Source organism: Clupea harengus, chromosome 11 (genome assembly GCF_900700415.2).
Source record: "Clupea harengus chromosome 11, Ch_v2.0.2, whole genome shotgun sequence".
Taxonomy (NCBI): domain Eukaryota; kingdom Metazoa; phylum Chordata; class Actinopteri; order Clupeiformes; family Clupeidae; genus Clupea; species Clupea harengus.
Window position 1 is genome coordinate 8,495,020 of NC_045162.1, and position 20,258 is coordinate 8,515,277.

Sequence of the window (20,258 nt, forward strand, 5' to 3'; positions counted from 1 at the left end):
GAAGACAAAGTGCATGTTTGTATGCTGTGAAGTAAAGTAAGGCAGGGTAAATGAAGAATGGAAAATATAGTTAGGATTTGAAAGTCTTTGACACATAGCTTTAGTCTTTTATTGACGCGATTTTCTAGCTAAAGTGCTAAATCTGTTCTTTTGAAGAATGTTATTTTCACAGATAGATCATCTTTTTTGGACAGTGAACCACACCAGACGGACAATAGAGATTCGGGATGATTTATTGAAATATCCAAAGCCTTCACACTGTTATAACGTGCTTCCTAAATCACATCAAAAATAACTACAAAAACAAGCGTTCACTATTTACAGATCACCAAGGGAAAGCCTTTGGCTAAGAGCTACAAAGAGTTTCTCGGGAGAGTAAAAATACACACAACACAAGAAAAATGGAGGAGTCATTTACTATATACAAACTCAATGATTAAGAACAAAAGCTTCATGATACTGAACTGAACATGTCAGTTTCATATAAGGGGTCAATATTAAATAGGACATATTGCTATGTTTTAAATAATCTTCATCACCACCATAATCATCTTCATTTCCCTTGTGTGTCGTCACTGCTGCAATTATGCAACCGGCAAAGTTCTGAGTTCCTTCGACATTACACACACCCACCCAGAGATGAGAGATGACGTCATTGGGTTGCGTTCAGAGTCTAGACCCTCACGCACGCACGCGCGCACACACACACACACACACACAATTACACACTGTGGACTTGAGCTCCTCCAACTTTCACTCAGCTATGTAATAATCAGAAACTGTACAAAAGGACTGGGAAAGGGGAAAAGTACGGGTGTTAAAGTCTAATATTGTGGGGGGAAAGAGAGGGAGGGAGAGAAAGAGCTGATGATTTAATAGTTTATTGCTATAGAAACCCTATCCTTTCGCTCTCTAGCTCACAACAATAGCGTTGCCATAGTAAAATCTGTTTTAAATAACCGATCAGTTTCTGGGCTGTCATTTCCCGTTTCCTGTACCGAGCTGACCCCTCCCCTGATTGGCTGAACAGATTTTTGAATGGACTGAATTATCAGAATTTTGAAATAGTTGCCATTCTTCTGGTATATCATTCACTTACTAGTTACTTTATTTCAGTCACCACTGCTTGTAACACTTTCAAGCTTATCTTAACCTGCGTGTGTCATTAACCTGAAAAATAAGCATGACTTGCGGCAAGAGACTTGACTGGGCTTGACCTGAGGGTGTGCTCAAGTGTGCTCAGGGCTGATAACTCAGTCAGGAATGATCCAGCCTTCCGTTTGGCCCTGATTTAAACATAGCAGAGAATTATTCAGCCCTTCCCAGTCATCCCCTCCCACATACACGCACACACACACAGACGCGCACACAGACACACACAGACAGACAGCCACACACACAAACACACACAAACACACACACACACAGCCCCCACTGCTGTGTCTGCTTCCTGTCTCTCTGTATAAAGATCAGCCCACTCTCCTTAATCTGGGTAGCTGTGTTAAAGACTCTTAATCAGTTTCAGTTTTCTGTGTTTCTGGGTTAATACTGAGGTAAACTGGGTTTAATTGCTTGGATGTGTGTGAGCATAGTGTTAAGAGGCACAGTTTTAAACCCGGAGCAACATAAATATCTTTATTTGTATCTTTCTTTCTCTATCTCTGTTCTCCATTCTTTTATTGCTCCACCCAGTCTTTCTCATTACACTGTCCATTCATCTCCACTCCTCTCTTATTGAACCTCTCCGCCGCCCTGTTCAGTGTCCCATTCTTCACTGCCGCAGAGTGTGTGTGTGTGTGTGTGTGTGTGGAGTAGAATGTGTCTATATTGAGTTCCTTGTTTCAGAGCTGGGGTTGCATAGTGTTCATATAAGACATGGGAGACCACTACACTACACACAGGTGCTAAGCCTACAGATCATGAACCTAAACTACAGGACATACTTACTAAACTCAAAATGACAGAAAACAGATGGAACTTGAAACACACGCACACACACTCACACACATAAGGTCACGATCTTGGTGCATAATGCTGTTGAGATAGTCAGCTGGTTAACTGCATAAAAATCGCAGAGCTGTGGTGATGTCATGTCGAGTGTTGTTGCAGGTGTAGCCTCCCATGGTTATGGAGGCTGGGCTGAGTGGTTTGTGGAATTGCCTTGGTGTGTTACCATGGTGATGCCATCATGCCCGCTCAAGATTTGATTTCGATGACCTTGATGAAGGGCAGAGACTTGTTGCTTTGTGTTGAGGGCCTCAAAGGCTTACTAAGGAGGAAGGTGAAAAAAACTTATGAGAATGTGTGAGTGACATACACAGAGAGAGAGTGTGTGTGTGTATACAGCATATGTGTATACATGTATGCTCTCACCTGTAGACGATCTGGGCGTTCTGGTCTGATGAAAGGTAGGAGTTTGACCTCTGACCTCCCATGTAGTAATCCATATGGTCGTGCATCTCTCTGTTCTGTACATACAAGGGGATTTCACAAAGTTAATTAAGAATAATTACAAATAATACAGTTGAAAAGCAACAGTAGTTATGGCTTTAGTTGTATTAACAGTTGTAATAGTTTTAGGACCCGCAGTAGAAATTGGAATGTCAAATCTCTGTAGACAAGGAAAAAACTACAATTATCTTCATGAAGGACTACATCTCCCAGGGTCTTACCTCAGCTTCAAGGAAGGCCACTCTCTCCTCCAGCTCTCTAATCACACGGTCTCTCTCCTGGATCACCAGCTTTGAGTTCTGAACCTGAGGGCAAAGATGTGGCATTAATACCAGTGTTTATATACATGAGTGTGAGTGTCTGTGTGTCTGTGTGTGTGTGTGTGTGTGTGTGTGTGTGTGTGTGTGTGTGTGTGTGTGTGTGTGTGTATGCTGTGTACCTGTTCAATCATGGTTCTGAGTTTTCTCTGCTGGCTCTTCAGCATGTCGTCTAGGTGATGTAGCTTCTCCTTCAGAACAGTGTTCTCTTTCTGAAGGTCCTCTGACCTATAGAAGCACCCATAGACACTGCTGTTACACATAAGAACAGTGATGTATACTACTATAGGCATCCACATACAACAGCTGGATTTCAAGACCCCTACTGACGCCCTTACCTCCTCTCATCCTCAAGCCCCTCCTCCCTCTGCTCTTTGAGCTGCATGAGCTCCGCCTCTCGGGTCATAAGCTCCTCCCTCAGGCTGGAGCTCTCCTGCTCGATGCCGGTCAGAAGTCGCTGCAGCTCCGTGACTCGCTGGTCCTGCTGCTCGGCCGTGAGCTCCGCCTCTCGCAGCCGCTCCCCCTGCTCCGTCAACTGCTGCTTATACTGACCCGCCTCCCTCTGAAAGACAGACAGAAAGAGAGAGAGAGAGAGAGAGAGAGAGAGAGAGAGCACATACATTAACTAACTAGGATTAACTTAAAAGGAGGGGTAGCAAAGAGTGAGTGAGATGAGAGAAGTGTAGTGGGGAGAAAGACACTAGAGTGGTGGGGACATATGCGATGCCATATTTATGATAAGCGAAAGCTGGCATCTGGTGTTGCATAATGTATCGACGTTGTCATCAGCAACACATCACTGCCCTAATCATTTTTTGTTTGAAGTGCTGCTCATATAGGACTTAACCAAACAATTTCACAATGAGGGCCATAGTCAGACACAGAGCAGATATTCAGGCAATATCTCCTCACTTAAATGGCAATGCTAAAGCAAGGTCTGTTCATAACAGAGCTAGCATTGCATTAAGGTGGCATGGACAAACCAAAAAGCCCTGTTGGCCCTGTGAACATGTGGTTAGAGGATAGAGGTAATAATAATACAAATTACAATAATGAATTTGATTTTTATAGCACACTTTAAAATACAAAGATGTCTCAAGGTGCTTTACAGGGTTAAACAATCAATCACAGAAATAAAATAATAATAAAAATGCTAAAGTCAGACAAAAAAAAATAAAAAATAGGATAATATCAAATTAAAATATGGTTAAAATTAAATAAAGGTAGGCAGGTGGATGCAGATGGACATGACCAGAAGCCAATGAAAATGTGGGGCGGGTGACTCAAAGGCAGTTAGTAGAGTACCTCAGACCCCTGCACCTCATTCTCCTTCACATCGCCTCATCCATCACCATGGGTACGTAAAAACAGAACGCAACACTCATTAACAGCAGATGGGAGTTTGACAGGAATGTCTACACTGATGAAAGCATGTTGAGAAAGAGGGGTTGAGAGTTAGTGTGGGGCAGAAAGAAGGGATGAAGAAATAAAAAGAGAGAAAGAGAGAGGGAGAGATGAGAGACAGACCTGTAGCTTCTCTCTGTCTTCCTGATGTTTCTTCTCAGCGTCCTGCAGCTGGGCGTACAGTCTCTTACTGACCTCCCTCATGCGAACCCTCTCCTGCTCATCTTCCCACTCCTGAGAGAGAAAGAGAGAAAGAAAGAGAGAAAGAAGTGAGAGAATTATATATATTATATATATAATATTGAGGATACACACAGAAACACACAGACTCATACACAGATACACACAGACACACAGAGACACACACACACACACAGGTTTCTGAATGGTGCCTCGTGTGTTTTGTGGCAGCACACATGTGTTCTCCTTTAGTAGTGTAACGAAACAGCAAAAAACAAACACATTCACCCTCAGAGAGAAATAAGGAAATCTCACGCACAACCACAAACAACCTCACACATACAACCAAACACACATACACACACACACACACACACACACACACACACACACACACACATACACACACACAACATTATTGCAAGCACAAACCTGCCTGTGGGCTATTTTTACATCAGCAGGAAAGAGGGGAGGGAGCAAAAGAGAAAGAGAATGAGGGAGAAAGAGGGGGAGCAGTCACTCGTTTGACGTGCGTCACTCGGGAACTCTTTTTCCACCCGGAGCTCCAGTTTCTCCTGTTCTGCCTCCATTGCTCCACTAGTGTCTGACTCACTCTCTTTCTTTCTTTCCTTCTTTCATTCTCATTCCAGTCAGTCCCTCCCTCCCTCTAGTATGCCTTCTTTTTTCTCATCACACACACACACACACACACACAGTCTCTCTCTCTCCCTCTCTGTCTCTCTCTCTCTCTCTCTTTCTAAAGAAAATGATCCCATTCATCCTATTTATAGAGGTTCCAGTTCCTACTAATAGGCTCTACAGTTACTGTTCAACTTTCCAAGAAAGACAAAACTGGGAGGAGAACAATCCAGTCGATGAGCGTGTGGTGCAGGCCTGGTGTGTGCGTCATGGAGGCTAGTCTTTAGGTCCAATCCAGTGCAGCTTTGAAATATTGAAAAATGCTTTGAGTCATGAGTCTCCACCCTGCATTGTGTGTGAGAGGTCTTTTAAATTAGGTGTGTGTGTGTGTGTGTGTACTAGGAATGTAAAATATGAATTTAATGAATTGCTCCTGTGGACAAACAGAGCCTGTTGGTATGTGTGTGTTTTTTTTCTTCTCCAATTCTCACTTTTGGCCGCAGCGAGCTACGCCGAGCTAATTTAGGTTTCTATTATAAGCACTGTGCCACGCTCATTTTGGACCCTCCCATGACAAGGGCCAAACAACACCGGCTCACCTCCAAACGCCCAGAATGACGTTGAAGATACTGTGTCTTTTGTGATTTGGCATCATTTAACGTTTGCCATACTGTGTCTGTATTTTTGTTTGTTTGTTGATATATGAAGCAGATCCGGTTAAAAAGTTTAACCTGGAAAGTCTGAATAGTAACCTGAATAAAGACAGTAAATAGCAAACTGCCCATTGGCATTTCTCCCACATTGAGTGTGTCTAGACATAAGGTGAGCGAAGCCACACCAAGCGACGCCATTCATATGAAAACGTATGTGAGTGTGTGTGTGTGTGTGTGTGTGTGTGTGTATGTGTGAGATTACTTTGTTCCTTCTTACCTGTTTGTCGTCATGTTTCTGCTCTGCAGCAGAAGATGAAGATGTTGCTGATGCTGCTGCTGCTGCTGCTGCTGATGATGATGACACTGAGGATGCTGATGCTGATGAATGGGCGTTGGAGTCTCTGGAGCCAGTGGTGGATAACCGGATCTGACACAGGTAAACAAACAAAGGGTCAATTTACCCTTCCGTAAAGGTAAAACATCAGGGATTTCCTGCAGTCACACACACACACACATAGACACACAGACACACACACACACACACACACACACACACAGACACACACAGACACACTCATACATACCTTGCTCTCTACTTTATAGGTGTGGTTTTTGGCAGCCATCTGTTCCCTCAAGTTCTTCAGACAATACCTCACCTGAACAACACAGAGAGATCAGCTGAGTTAGTGGAAGCAGGAGAACATGGATTCAATATCAAGAATGAGATGGACACACTAAGCGAGGGAGAGAGAGAGAGAGAAAGGAGGAAGAGAGAGAGAGATAGAAGAAGAAGAAGAAGAAAGGCTGTTGAGGGGGAGAGAGAGGGGTGACCTCTGACCTCTTGAATCTGTGACACTTCTTCTGACAGCATCTTTAGGCTCTGCTGGTGCCGGGCCTGCTGCTGCTGACGAGCTTTCAGATACACCTGAATACACACATACACACACACACACACACACACACACACACACACACACACACACACACACACACACATACACACACACACACACACACACACACACACATAAAATAAAAGATAAATAAACTGCTAAGTCACTTAAATGCTGATGTCACAGTAATCCTTTAAAGCTATGTCTATGTCTTGCTATTTTCTAACACACACACACACTCACAAAGATCAATTTAAGGTCCAAACACCTCACCTTTATGACTTCAACCTTCTCTTCAGATGGTTTGATTGGCTCGTTCTTCAAAGACTCCCTCTCAGTGGGAGGCTGCACAACAGCAAAAGCTCGTCCGATTGGCTGGAGAGAAGAAACATGGTTTCAACACGCAGCACATTCTGCACTTTCATATCGCTCTCGTATGTTTAATAAGTGAAAAAGAAGCTTGTAACTACGCTGTCATGAGACAAAAAACAGCAATTCCTCAGTTTATCTTATCTAGATTTCTGTGTATATTAATCTGATTGTGGGAGTTTCCAGCTTACAACATTCACATAAATCCCACACTCGTGGTATTCCACAGAATAACACATTGTTCCATCTAACCCAAATGCTAAACATGTTTACAAATCAAATCACATGAAATCAACCAATCCACCGATCAACAATTAAGCATTACGAGAAGACATGAAGTCATGTCCAAAAAAATGTATGTGTGTGTGTGAGTGTGTGAGTGTGTGTGTGTGTGTGTGTGTGTGTGTGTGTGTGTGTGTGTGTGTGTGTGTGTGTGTCTGGACCTCAAGCCCTAGTGGACATCAGATTGTAGACAGGAGGGCTGAGGAAACCCCCTGAGATGCAGGAGCGTGGGGGTGGGTGTGTGGGGGGAGAGTTACGCAATGCTGGGAACCAGGAACAATAGCCTCCCTTTCCTCTGGATTTTAGAAGTCTCTTGGGGTGTGTGTGTGTGCATGGTGTGCGTGTGTGTGTGTGTGTGTGTGTGTCTGCATGGTGTGCGTGTGTGCCGCGTTGTGTAAAACAATCTCACACTTGGCTGGAGAAAGGAATCCCACAGCCCTTTAAGACTTTTTGACAGGAAACAGAAAGAACAGCAAGGACTGGCACCTCTTCAGAGGGTCCAAAACCATTACCCAACTACCCACCCATCACAACACACACACACAGACACACACGAATAGACACACACACACACACACACACACACACACACACACACACACACACACACACACCTCCCACTATGTACTATCACACTGCACCCCGATAGTACTAAACCATATCACTACACTGTGTCCTCTAAGCTGCTGACCAACTCCATACAGCCGTGCTGGCAACACTGAATACTATCCAGCATTATATACTCTACACAAACAATGGACAAGGTGGGTAATATACATTCACACTAAACAACTGCACATTTTAGAGCCAAACACTGCATTAGAAATAACTCGTGTTGTGAGCCAGAGGGAACTCATTAAAAATATGAGCCTTCAGCAAATACAAGATATTCCCAACGCAGTGCAAGACAATGCCACTGTACAAAGAACGGAGACTTGCATGATTACACAGCAAGAAACTCAACCCTAACTCAAACTCAAATCTAATCAGGTAAAATCTCTTTGGACCTACCGCACATCATTAAGGCACCTACAGAGCCCAGCAGATAGTGCTGCCAAAGACTAACACTTCAGTCCAAGTTAATGTATTTCCAGGCGTTTATGATGCCAGCCTATAGGGACCAGACCCTATAGGACCACAGCAAACTGTGCCAGAGATGTGCATATGAGCACAGTGGGAATGGTGTCTGTGACTGAGAGGAGTAATAAAAAATAAGGCATCCAAAGGTTAATGCCAGTGTTAGATTTGCCCACAAACCAATTGTGGAAAACCTGGAGCAGCTAGTTAAAAGTTATGCAACGTTATATACACTGAATGCAGTGCAGTTCACACACGTTTTCTTCAAACAATGTGGCAGTCTTGTATAACATAGCTGGCTGTGTATCCAAACACTGCTTGGACAGTGTGATATTTTACTATAGTATGTGCCCATCCAAATAACACGATGAAACACGTGTGTGTGTGTGTGTGTGTGTGTGTGTGTGTGTGTGTGTGTGTATGTGTGTGTGTGTGTGTGTGTGTGTGTGTGTGTGTGAGTTTCTTACCTTGCTCTGGTTCTGTTGCTGGCTCTGGTCTTGTAGAGTGAGTCGCAGTCTTCTGCAGTTCTCCTGAAGAAAAGATGGAAAGGGGACAGCTTTAACGAGTGTGCTGTGGGAGAAAGGAGCGCAGTCACACAAAGAGACCGTTATGGGCAGGGGGAACGAGTGATGGGAGAGAAGGGCAGCTATACGGACAAGTAGGAAAAATCAGGGGAGGAGAGAATGAGTAATCATCACCGAACAGAGAGAGAGAGAGGGAGAGAGAGATGGGGGAGAGAGAGAGAGGGAGAGAGAGAGAGAGAGAGAGAGAGAGAGAGGGTGGAAGACTGAATGGGGGCCAGTAAGTCGTAAAAGTGTGAAGGGAGAGCTAGTGCCATGAGAACGAGGGAAAGGAAAAAAGGAAAACAGATATTTACAGGCCCAAAGAGACGGAATGTTCAGTGTAAACTGCGTCCTGTACTCTACAGTCCTTGGAAGATGCCAGAGCACTCGTTCATGCCAGCTGCGTCGGCATTTGAATGTAAATTTGAATGTGGGGAGGGAACGAGGAAAGGGGAGGGCTGACCATCCTTTCGGGGGGGGGGGGTATCACTATGGTGACCAAATTCCCAGTCCACAATAAACAACACCAGAGAATCTACGAGTGTGGGCGACAGACCAACAAAGACCAGAGCTCTAAACACACTGTACACAATCTCTATCTCTTGCACGCGCACACACACACCCACACACCCACACACACAGACACACACAAACACAAACACAAACACACACACATCTTGACCACAGAGACATAGCGATACAGTATCTGTATTTGCATCTGTATTTATTTGTTTGTCACACGTGTGAGACGTAGATGCAGAGGGGGTGTGGCTATTACATAAGAGACAACTTGAGTTCCACATCATGTTCTCCTCTCAGTGGCCTTGTGCGTATGTGGGTAAGTGTATCCAGCTGTCTGTTGCCACAAACCTCCACAGTATAATCAACTCTTCCAAAAATGGCTTTATCTGTGTGTGTACAGTATGTGTGTGTGTGTGTGTGCATGTATGTGTGCATGTGCAAGTGTGTGTGTGTGTGTGAGAGAGAGAGATAGTGAGTGTGTGTGTGTGTGTGTGTGTGTGTGTGAGAGAGAGAGATTGTGTGTGTGTGTGTGTGTGTGTGTCCTCTCTCACACACAAACATGGTCTGTCTCTTTCCACCCCACTTTGTTCGCATGTCTCCAGCTAAGTTACGGTAGCTTGCGCTGACTGGTGGAATGCCACTGAAAGTGACGGAACAGACTGTCCTCACGACACTCCAGGAGGTGGTTGTTTGCCACACACGGCGAGACAGAGAAAGGGAGAGGGAGAGAGGGAGGGAGAGAGAGAGGGAGAGGGAGAGATAGAGAGAGAGAGAGAGAGAGAGAGAGAGAGAGAGAGAGAGAGAGAGAGAGACAGAGGGAGAAACAAGAGTCAGACAGACGGAGAGCACATTCCATGCATACTGTAGCTCCTCTATCACTGAGGATCAGAGCACTGAGGGCCAATACCACCCAGCCACTTTCATACCCTTGGTGCACCATAGCAACTGCACACAATTTGCAAAGGAGCAGTCTTATAATTATAGGTTTGTCAGCATGATCAAGTTCAATACATTGAGGTGCGTCAGCATCAGCAAAGACACAAGACTAGTGACAGATCATTTGCCTAAATTTGTTTCTGTAGGTTACACGCATGCGTATCATTCTGAGGCGGTTCTGATAAAGCCTGAACTGACGAATGTGTTTCTCTGTGGCAATGACCCACAGTTGCATAACACAAACACAAACACACACACTCTCTCGAACACACACACACAAACACACACACACACACACACACACACACACACACACACACACAAACACACACACACACACACACACACCCACACACACACACACACACACACACACACACACACATATGCAAAGCCAAACAAGGCATGGGCCTTATCTGTGTGCATGATAAAACACACAGAGCCTATCAGCATTCCAGCACACACAGCTTCAATCAAGGGTATGGACATGAACCACAAGGCACATTCTACCCCCTTGCCACATACATTCATACGCCACTTTTCATCAGAGCAGCAAAATTTAAATTAAATGAGCAACAGGCCACCCTCAGTACCTAAACTGAACATCACAAATTGCCATGTGCCAAACTGCCACACCAGTATACAGTTTCTGCAGTTTCACCAAATGCCTCAGGGTATGTGTCCTCAAAACAATCTTTTTATTAAAGTAATCTTCTTTAAGCCTCTGTGTGATTAAACACTCCAAACCTTGAGTATCACTCAAAGGGACCAGACAAAACAACCCTCTCGTCTGCCTGTTCCTCTAGACAATACAATACAAACACAGCATATGCCACCCTGAAGTCAGACAGTGTTTCAAACACCACCCACTCAAACACAGACAAGCAGACTCAACAGTAACCAAAGTTAAGCGAAAAGCGTGAAGGCTGACGTTAGCTGACTTTACCTGGACTCTTCCCTCTGAGAAGCACACGTCCGCACTCCTCTCTGTATGTCTGTGAGTGTGGTTACAGTCACACCGCGGGTCAGGGATAGGGAGAGCTATGAGCAGCTGTGTGTGTGTGTGTGTGTGTGTGTGTGTGTGTGTGTGTGTGTGAGTGTGTGTGTCCCATACAAGGCAAAGAGAGTGCTGGCCAGTACATCAGTACATCACCACACCTCAGCCCAGGGGATAAGCAAGAACCATGCACATACACACACACACACACACACACACACACACACACACACACACACACACACACACACACACACACACACACACAGCAAATACATCAGCATTGTCTGTAACAGGAGTAGATTAGACGGACAATTCAGTGTGTGCCAATGAATGTCCAGCTGACAAAGGCAACTTTAAAGCTGTTTTCCCCAGTCTAAAACTACTGTTCACCAGTGTTCACCACTGAGATCAACACACACTCACCTGCAAATATCCAGGGGTTACATAACACCCCTCTCTCTCTCTCTCTCGCTCTCTCTCTCTCTCTCTCTCTCTCTCTCTCTCTCTCTCTTTCTCTGTTTGTGTGTGTGCCCATTTTCCAGCCACTGCTATGAATATAACCATGTGTGCCCTCAGATATGTAAACATGCAGAGGTGCAGAGCTCACTGGGACGACGCAGAGAGAGAGACAGGGATGAAGAAGAGGTGCCCTAGGTGGGGAATGTGTAAACTCCTCACACAACAGTTTTGAAGAATGCCAAACAAACACTTATCTCATCACTCCCCTCCTCCAGTCTCTCTCTCCCTCTGTCTTTCGCTCTCTCTCTCTCTCTGTCTCTTTCTCTCTCTCTCTATCTGTGTCTCTCTCTCTCTGTCTGTCTCCTTCTCTCTCTCTCTGTCTCTCTCTGTCTCTTTCTCTCTCTCTCTCTATCTGTGTCTCTCTCTCCGTCTGTCTCCTTCTCTCTCTCTCTGTCTCTCTCTCTGTCTCTCTCTTTCTCTCTCTCTACTCCTCTGCTCATGTTACAGCTTCTGAATGCAGATAAAGCCAGTGCAGAGAGGAACAAAACAAGAGGGAGAGGAATGTGCCACCTGGACCGCTTCCAAGATGGTGAACTGAGGGAAATATGGACCATAAAGAGAGTGGGTATAAAAAACACTTGTCCAAACACCTGTGAGAATTCAGCGAAGAATACAACTGGGCAAGGATTATCAAATGTGTGTTTTATGTAAATGTGAGTGAAATTGAAAGAGAGAGAAAGAAAAAGAGGAGGGGCGGGGGGTGTTGGGGGGTGTTGTTTATGACCGGAGAGGGTTGTGGTATTGAATACCAGATAGAGGCCTCGCTTTCAAGTGGACAAAAAAGCCAAGTTAATCTGTCCACACACACACACACACACACCGAGTGCAGAAAAAGAGTGGCACAAAGAGAGCGAGAGAGACAGAGAGAGAGACAGAGAGAGAGGGTGCACATAGCATCTCCATTGTGTTGGTTACCTGAAACTCACTGAGGCCTACTAAGACTTTAGGGGACTGTAGGAGTAGCTAGACAGGACTGCAAACGCAAACACATGCTTATGGGTGGGTCCGCTTCATGTACAGACCATACATTAAGCTAATAGCCTGTGATTTGTAACCAGACAAAACCACAGACACCCAACCAGTCCTAGATTGCTTGTTATTGCAATACTGGATTACTGAGTCTGACAACAACAAGTTTCTAGAGAAACAGAAATTCAGGCAGAGGATTGTTTAGAGAAGTATTAGGTCACGCCATTCAGCTTTGATTCATTTAGTAATGTAACGACTAATGATTGTGTTTGTAGTTGATACTGAATAGACAAAACTTTACCTGACCTTCAACAATCCATACAAATCCATTAAAAAATATATAATGTCTCACTGTTTCGCTGACCATGCACAAGGAACACAGACCACACAAACCTCAAGGGCAGGCAAGGACAATGGAGCAGAACCGACCGTAACACCGCGCCACTGTCCCTGCGCTGAGGAACCTGAGATTGTTGTGTTCTGAAATGTGAGAACCCGGCGAGAACACTCTCATCCTGCAGCAGAGGTGCTGGCAGAGCCTGCGCTGAGGGTTCTCTAGCGGAATGGGTGCCACCGTCACACCTGAGAGGGGTAGCGGGTACAGCCGTGCTATTAGTCTACCCTTACACATTTGCCTTACCCAAATCAAGCCTGAGATAGAGGAAGGGACTGGCATTTCTAAATGGTGTGTCCTTAATATGCAATCCTCATATGGGATCACTTTTGAGAGTGCCTCTCTATCTGGATAATTCATTGTGTAATGGTCACCCGTAAATGGTTCATGTGAAATGATTAAAGAATGAACAGTACTGAAGAATGACTTAGTATTACTTAGTAAGAATGACTTAAAGCAGCATTGCACAGATGTGGTGAGTTGTTTCTCTGGATATAAATGATCTGACAATAATGTCTCTAAGCAAAGGCTGGCAAAGGCTGAAGGTGATGTCAGAGGTGTCCTGGCAACAGCGTTCTGCCTGATGAGGTCTTTTGGTGTGTGCTTAATGTGATCTGTGCACTGTGCACATAGTGTTTACATGACTACATGGCATGAGCTGGCCTCAGCAAATATTTGATGTTCCTTCCCATCAGCCAGACCGAACGTCAAACGTGAATGATCGGTTTGTGTCCGAGACAGATAAGTGAATGACATGAACAGATAGGTGGAGAAAGGAGAGAGTGAGGAGAATGAAGGAGAGAGAGAGTGTGGGAGGGAGAGGAGAGTGAGGGAGGGAGAGAGAGAGTGAGGGAGGGAGAGAGAGAGTGAGGACTGCACAGACTCAGCAGGTTTCAGCGATGTATGACAAATATGTTTTTGGCCTTGTGTCGCTCCTTTTATGTAACTACACGGGAGCCATTCCATAACCAGCTGGGGAGCAATTAGTAACCAGTGGAATGATCAGACTGTTGCAGCAGGAAGCACACACACACACACACACACACACACACACACACACACACACACACACACACACACACACACACACACACTCACACACTCACACACACACACACACACACACAGCAGGAACACTGAGGCAGCAGAGGCAGCGGAGGTAGAGAAGAAGGACACACACACACACACACACAAACACACACACACACACACACACACACACACACACACACAGCAGGAACACTGAGGCAGAGGCAGCGGAGGTAGAGAAGAAGGACACACACACACACACACACACACACAGCAGGAACACTGAGGCAGAGGCAGCGGAGGTAGAGAAGGAAACACACACACACACACACACACACACACACACACACACACACACACACAGCAGGAACACTGAGGCAGAGGCAGCGGAGGTAGAGAAGAAGGACACAGAGGGGAAAAGGCCAAGGCTCTGGACGCCATCGAGGTCTGAACAAAGCCAGCAGTGTGCAGAGGGAGTGACTGAGGTTTAGTGTTTACTCACTAAATTCACCATGACTTAGCGTATGTGTGTGTGCGCGTGTATATGTGTGCGTGTGTGTGTGTGTGCGTGTGTATGTGTGTGTGTGCGCGTGTGCATGTGTATATGTGTGTGTGTGTGTGTATATGTGTGTGTGTGTGTGTGTGTGTGTGTGTGTGTGTGTGTGTGTGTGTGTGTGTGTGTGTGTGTGTGTGTGTGTGTGTGAATGTTTGTGTGTGTGTGTATGTGTGTGAGAGACAGAGGGAGAGAGAGAGAGAGAGAGATTTGGTTGGTTTATGAGGTGTGACCAGGCTAAGGTATGTGGTAAGGGTTTTAGAATGTCTGACATCAAGAGTGTGTGGCTGAATGATGTCATGGATGTTACCTTGCACAACCATAATAGCACAGACACAGGTGGCGCATCCACAGAAACACACACAGATTCAGGCATGTCAGGCATCACAGGTAAATTGTGTCTAATCAAAATGACTGATCCTTCCAGCTGTCTATTTGAGAGTCATTATGTTTTGTTGTGATGTTCCTGACTGTGGGTCGTCAATCATTCTGATGATCATTAAATACAGTCCATCATGGAATGCTCAGAATGTTCCAGTACTTTCCTGTGTGTGGACATAACTTCCCTTCCCCACTGTTACTGTGGAGATAATTCCAGGAAGAGACAAAGTGTACCCTTCTTCAACACTGGTTGAGGAAATAGCTTTGATCAAACACTAACAAAAAACATTACCACAGTGGTCAGACCACATGCAGCTGTGAAACTACTTTATGGAAACCAGTTTATACTGCCGCTGCTCTTTTAGCACAAGAAATCGGGTAATATTGAATCCACAGCTAAAATAATTGTCAATGATTTAGAGCTTTGCGCAGTTCTGTCATGAGATGAGATGCCATAAAAGTGAAAATAAGAATAGCAGAGCTATTGTCAACAGTTGTCATATATGATTATTGTTTTATTCCCTGTTGACAAATATCTTTTGTGCTCTGCTATTCTTATTGTACACTTTTGTGGCAACTCATCTCATGACAACTGCGCAAAAATGTAAACCACAGAATTAAAATTCTATGCGGTAAACAATTTCCATCACTAGGCAGACTTCGGATTTGTTCAAACATCAACATCATGCCAAGCAGGTCTGGCTCACTAAGCTGCTCTAAGATGCATACTAGTGTGGCATTTTCTTCTAAATCTCATCACAAGCTGTGCCACTCTAATTAAGCCCTTCACCTGTCCACCCGAGGGAACTCTGACCTACGAGAACACCAAACAAGCTGCGCAGCACTGTGCCTGCCAACTACCCCAAGATCTGGCGCAAAAGCCAATGCGTGAACTTCGTGGGTGTGAAAACTACAATATACCTTGACCCTGATAACCACCACCGGTCCATACTTAGGAACGAAGGCGTATGGTAATTAACTCGGCCAAAGGGTGATATACAGCATCGCAGTCAGACATTTAAATAATGCCGGTTAATCATTTGCCATGGTTATCTTCCGCACTCAGTTAGACGACAGTTTGATCAGTTCCGTTTCGTAACGCAAGTGTAGACATGTGGTGTCGTGACAGCCCAGGTGGTCCGAGCGACAGATGTTAAAGAGTAATGCCCGCAGCCTGATGGCAGTGCTGCACCAAACATCAAGGTGGCACTAAACCAGATTAAGCATCTGTCGAGCAGTAAGTGGCTAAATGTGTTCATGTGCATAAACTGTGAGAAGCCTTGACTAATAAGCTAGATGTCATTGATGGGGTTTCTGTTGTTCTACAGTTTAATTATTAGTTTGTTGCATACACTGAAGTGCAAAAAGAAGCGAATCGCGCTACCACACACAATGAGCACCAGATAGACATGATCCCATCTCGAAATACAAACAGTATTTTCAATTGACTGGCTAGCTTATCGTTACTTCCATATCTAAATATCAGTGACAACATTTATAGGCAATTTATTGTATTTATGAAACCGATAACCACGATATAGGCTACACTGTAGCATGAAGGGACATCTAGCTGGTCAGTGAAAGTCTTTGGGTACATCCTTCCACTGGCCACCTGAGTCCGTAGTCTGAATCCAATGCGAAACTCATACCTGAGAAAATTATATCATGATATTAGCTGTCTTCCAGTACTGTCCCCGAATAATCAGATATAAAACTTGCCTACGTGTTGAGAGAATACTCTCCACTAGTTGTGATAACTGAAAGTAGTACTTCCTTAATGTTTAGTAATATAAACACTCACCACTCTTTCCTCTGATCTAATGTCCTCGATTGTACACAAACTCCGCGTGATTCCATTCATCTTCACAATAATTTCAGAACCAACGGCAAAGTTAAATAAATAAATACAAATAAATAATGAATTAAACGAATAGAGTTGTATAGAGTTAACGCATGTAAGCCTGTTTTAGCCTAACAATCCGCTCATGTAAAATCTTTCAAACGGGAGCTTCTCTTCTGTGATGTTCTGGGTTGATAAAAACTCTGGAATACTTTGAACGCACAGGGCAATAAACGGTATTGCGTGTCGCTTCCCTCCCTCTACCTCGCTCTCATCACGTCAGTTACTGGCTAAACCGAGAGTGTCTTTCGTGACCTCACTACTCAGGCAGCTCGAGCTCTCCACATAGCTTGTCCCGGCACGCCCCCGCGAGGATGAGCAGCTCACGGAGGCGCGCGACACCTGGGCACCTGCAACAGCTCCAAGGGAAAAGGTTTTGACATGAGGAACATGAAGAACAGCACACAGATTTTTGTGGGCAGCTATTTTCAAAACAGAGAAATAGATTTCCTATTTCGAAAAAGCCACGTTGTCTGCAAAGGAAGATGTACTGTACTGTATGTTTTTACAGGCAGCTTCAGGCTACTGATTTTCTGATACTAGGGACACAGACACAATGTAAAATGCAAACACTGTGGCTTAGTGTATGCCTGAACCCGTTCACGAAAATAAAATCACTATCTTCAAATGCCTTATGTCCATGAGTGTGTGCCAGTGTTCACTATGTCTGTGCTGGCTGTGGTGTAGTTTGCTCATAGTGCTTTCAAAGAAGAAACTGATTTTCTAAGTCTAGTCTCTTTTGGGGGGGGGGGGGGTCAGCATTTCCAGAAAGCTCTGCTGGCTGCAGTCCTGGAATAGACAAGCGGAAGCACTTGAAAAGGAGGTGTGGACACATCACATGAAGAACACTGCAGCCTCTTCATCAAACAGTCAGTCCCTGAGAAAGAATGCTCTCTGGCCAACTGTGAATGGAATGAGTCCGTCTCGCTGTAACGTATGCGCACTAAATCCCACTGAGACTTGAGAAAACAACTCACCACTCCTCCTAGACTTTAGAAAGAGAACAAGCAGTAAAAAACAATTCCGCCAAAACCTGGGCCCACGCTTTCTGAGGAAACACACATGAGTGTTTTCCCTCACTCCCTGTTTCCCCCCGAAGGTCTGCTGAAGAGGAATTAGCGTTTAAAACCCTTAAACATGTAGCTACATCGCCTAGCTTCCTTTCAACACCAAACAGCTGCACACACGTGTTGGGTAAGATAGATTTCACCACACAGCCCATTTGCCCACGCTTATCAAAACATGTGATGCCTGTGTGGAATTCTGCCTTTGGCATCTCAAATGTACCTGCGAAACATGCAGTGTGACAGTTTAATGGTAAACACACACCCTATCATACGTCATAGGAACAGTACTGTTAACTCAAGCATGACTACCGAAATTAAGATCAAAACATATATGCTATATGTAAACATTTATATTTCATGTGTACTGTAAATGTTCACTCAGACATAGACATAGCAAAAGAGAAAGATGAGGATGACTGAGGGAACCTTGAGAAGGAGATCAGATTATGGAAAAAAGCACCTGTACATTTCTCAAGAGATTTGTGGGGTCGTGTGAATGCAGTGTAGACAGTTTTTACCCATATTTAGGGAAAGATTAATGAGGAAGTGCCCTTGGGGTGCATGTTTTTATGCTTGATTTGCAAGATTTGCTTGTTTTTGAAGTGTGACAGGGAGGGTAGTATTTTCATGTGAGTATGGACCGGTAGGCTTTGTGTGTGGGGAATTGTAATGTTGTATATATTTTATTTTTGTAAGCATGTGAGAAAGTAAGGCAATGGTTTAATAAAGGAGTATTAAACCTCTCTCTTTGTCTCTCTCCTTCTTTCTCTCTCTTTCCGTCGCTGTCTAAAAGTGGTGACCTCATATGTCTCAACACTGAGACCTGATGACTGATGTGTACGTTCAAAGTCTAGACGTGAGCGAAAGAGAGGGGCGTTGAAGGATAACACCTTGGGAACCTTCATGCTCACAAGAGAGGGTCCCGTCTCGCCGTCTCGACTATGAGAAGAAGCATGACTCATCACTTCTCATCATAATGTTCACACAGACGACCCTACAGGGAATCAGGAGAGAACAAAAACAGAAGGGTTTCTACCTTCACCAGTGTTTGACAAATGAACCCCCACAATGTGCCTACAGTGTACTATACTATAGTATTCTATAATACTGAATATCGTCCATTCTGCAGATAGACAGTAATTATCATACTACAGTACACAGAAGCCTATGAGAGTAAATGATCATACTATAGTTCACAGAAGCCTATGAGAGTAAATGATCATACTATAGTTCACAGAAGCCTATGAGAGTAGATATTCAGTAATGATCATACTATAGTACACAGATGCCTATGAGAGTAGATAGACAGTAATGATCATACTATAGTTCACAGAAGCCTATGAGAGTAAATGAGTAATCATACTATAGTACACAGAAGCCTATGAGAGTAAATTATCATACTATAGTTCACAGAAGCCTATGAGAGTAAATGAGTAATTATCATACTATAGTACACAGAAGCCTATGAGAGTAAATTATCATACTATAGTTCACAGAAGCCTATGAGAGTAAATTATCATACTATAGTTCACAGAAGCCTATGAGAGTAAATGAGTAATTATCATACTATAGTACACAGAAGCCTATGAGAGTAAATTATCATACTATAGTTCACAGAAGCCTATGAGAGTAGATAGACAGTAATGATCATACTATAGTACACAGAAGCCTATGAGAGTAGATGAGTGCCTGCAGTAGCCCACACAGTAGTAGGGTTGATTACTGCAATGGGCTGTTCACAGGCCTTCCTAAAAAAAACCTTGAACAGCTTCAAATGATACAAAATGCAGCAGCCGGAATTCTTTCAAAAACAAAAAGAACTGATCACATAACCCCTATACTGAAATACATGCACTGGCTCCCAGTAAGTTACAGGATTGACTTTAAAGCACTGCTGCTTGTTTTCAAGTCACTTAATGGGATAGGGCCAAAGTATCTATCTGACATGTTTCAGCAGTACGTACCACTCAGATCTCTCAGATCGCAGCATACATTTCTATTAGTAAAACCCACTGTCCAAACTAAACAGGGTGAAGCAGTGCTCAGCCACTATGCGGTTCACCTCTGGAACCAACTTCCAGAAGACATTAAAAACGCTCCAACTACTTTCAGTTTTAAATCTAGACTAAAGACCAAACTTTTCTCAGATGCCTTTTGCTA

The 20,258-nt window shown here is 44.2% G+C and overlaps 1 protein-coding gene across 1 annotated transcript; it reads right to left on the reverse strand.

Moving 5' to 3' along the window:
* Positions 1-217: 217 nt before the first annotated feature.
* On the reverse strand, positions 218-17,181 carry tuft1a (tuftelin 1a). The gene is made up of 12 exons (XM_031575629.2): positions 16,933-17,181; positions 8,733-8,795; positions 6,811-6,912; positions 6,483-6,569; positions 6,229-6,300; positions 5,922-6,071; positions 4,296-4,406; positions 3,107-3,330; positions 2,891-2,996; positions 2,673-2,756; positions 2,374-2,468; positions 218-2,269 (listed from the first exon to the last, which is right to left on the reverse strand). The coding sequence occupies exons 1-12, from the start codon at positions 16,990-16,992 to the stop codon at positions 2,197-2,199; spliced, it is 1,227 nt and encodes a 408-aa protein (XP_031431489.1). The 5' UTR covers positions 16,993-17,181; the 3' UTR covers positions 218-2,196.
* Between the last annotated feature and the right edge of the window lie 3,077 nt (positions 17,182-20,258).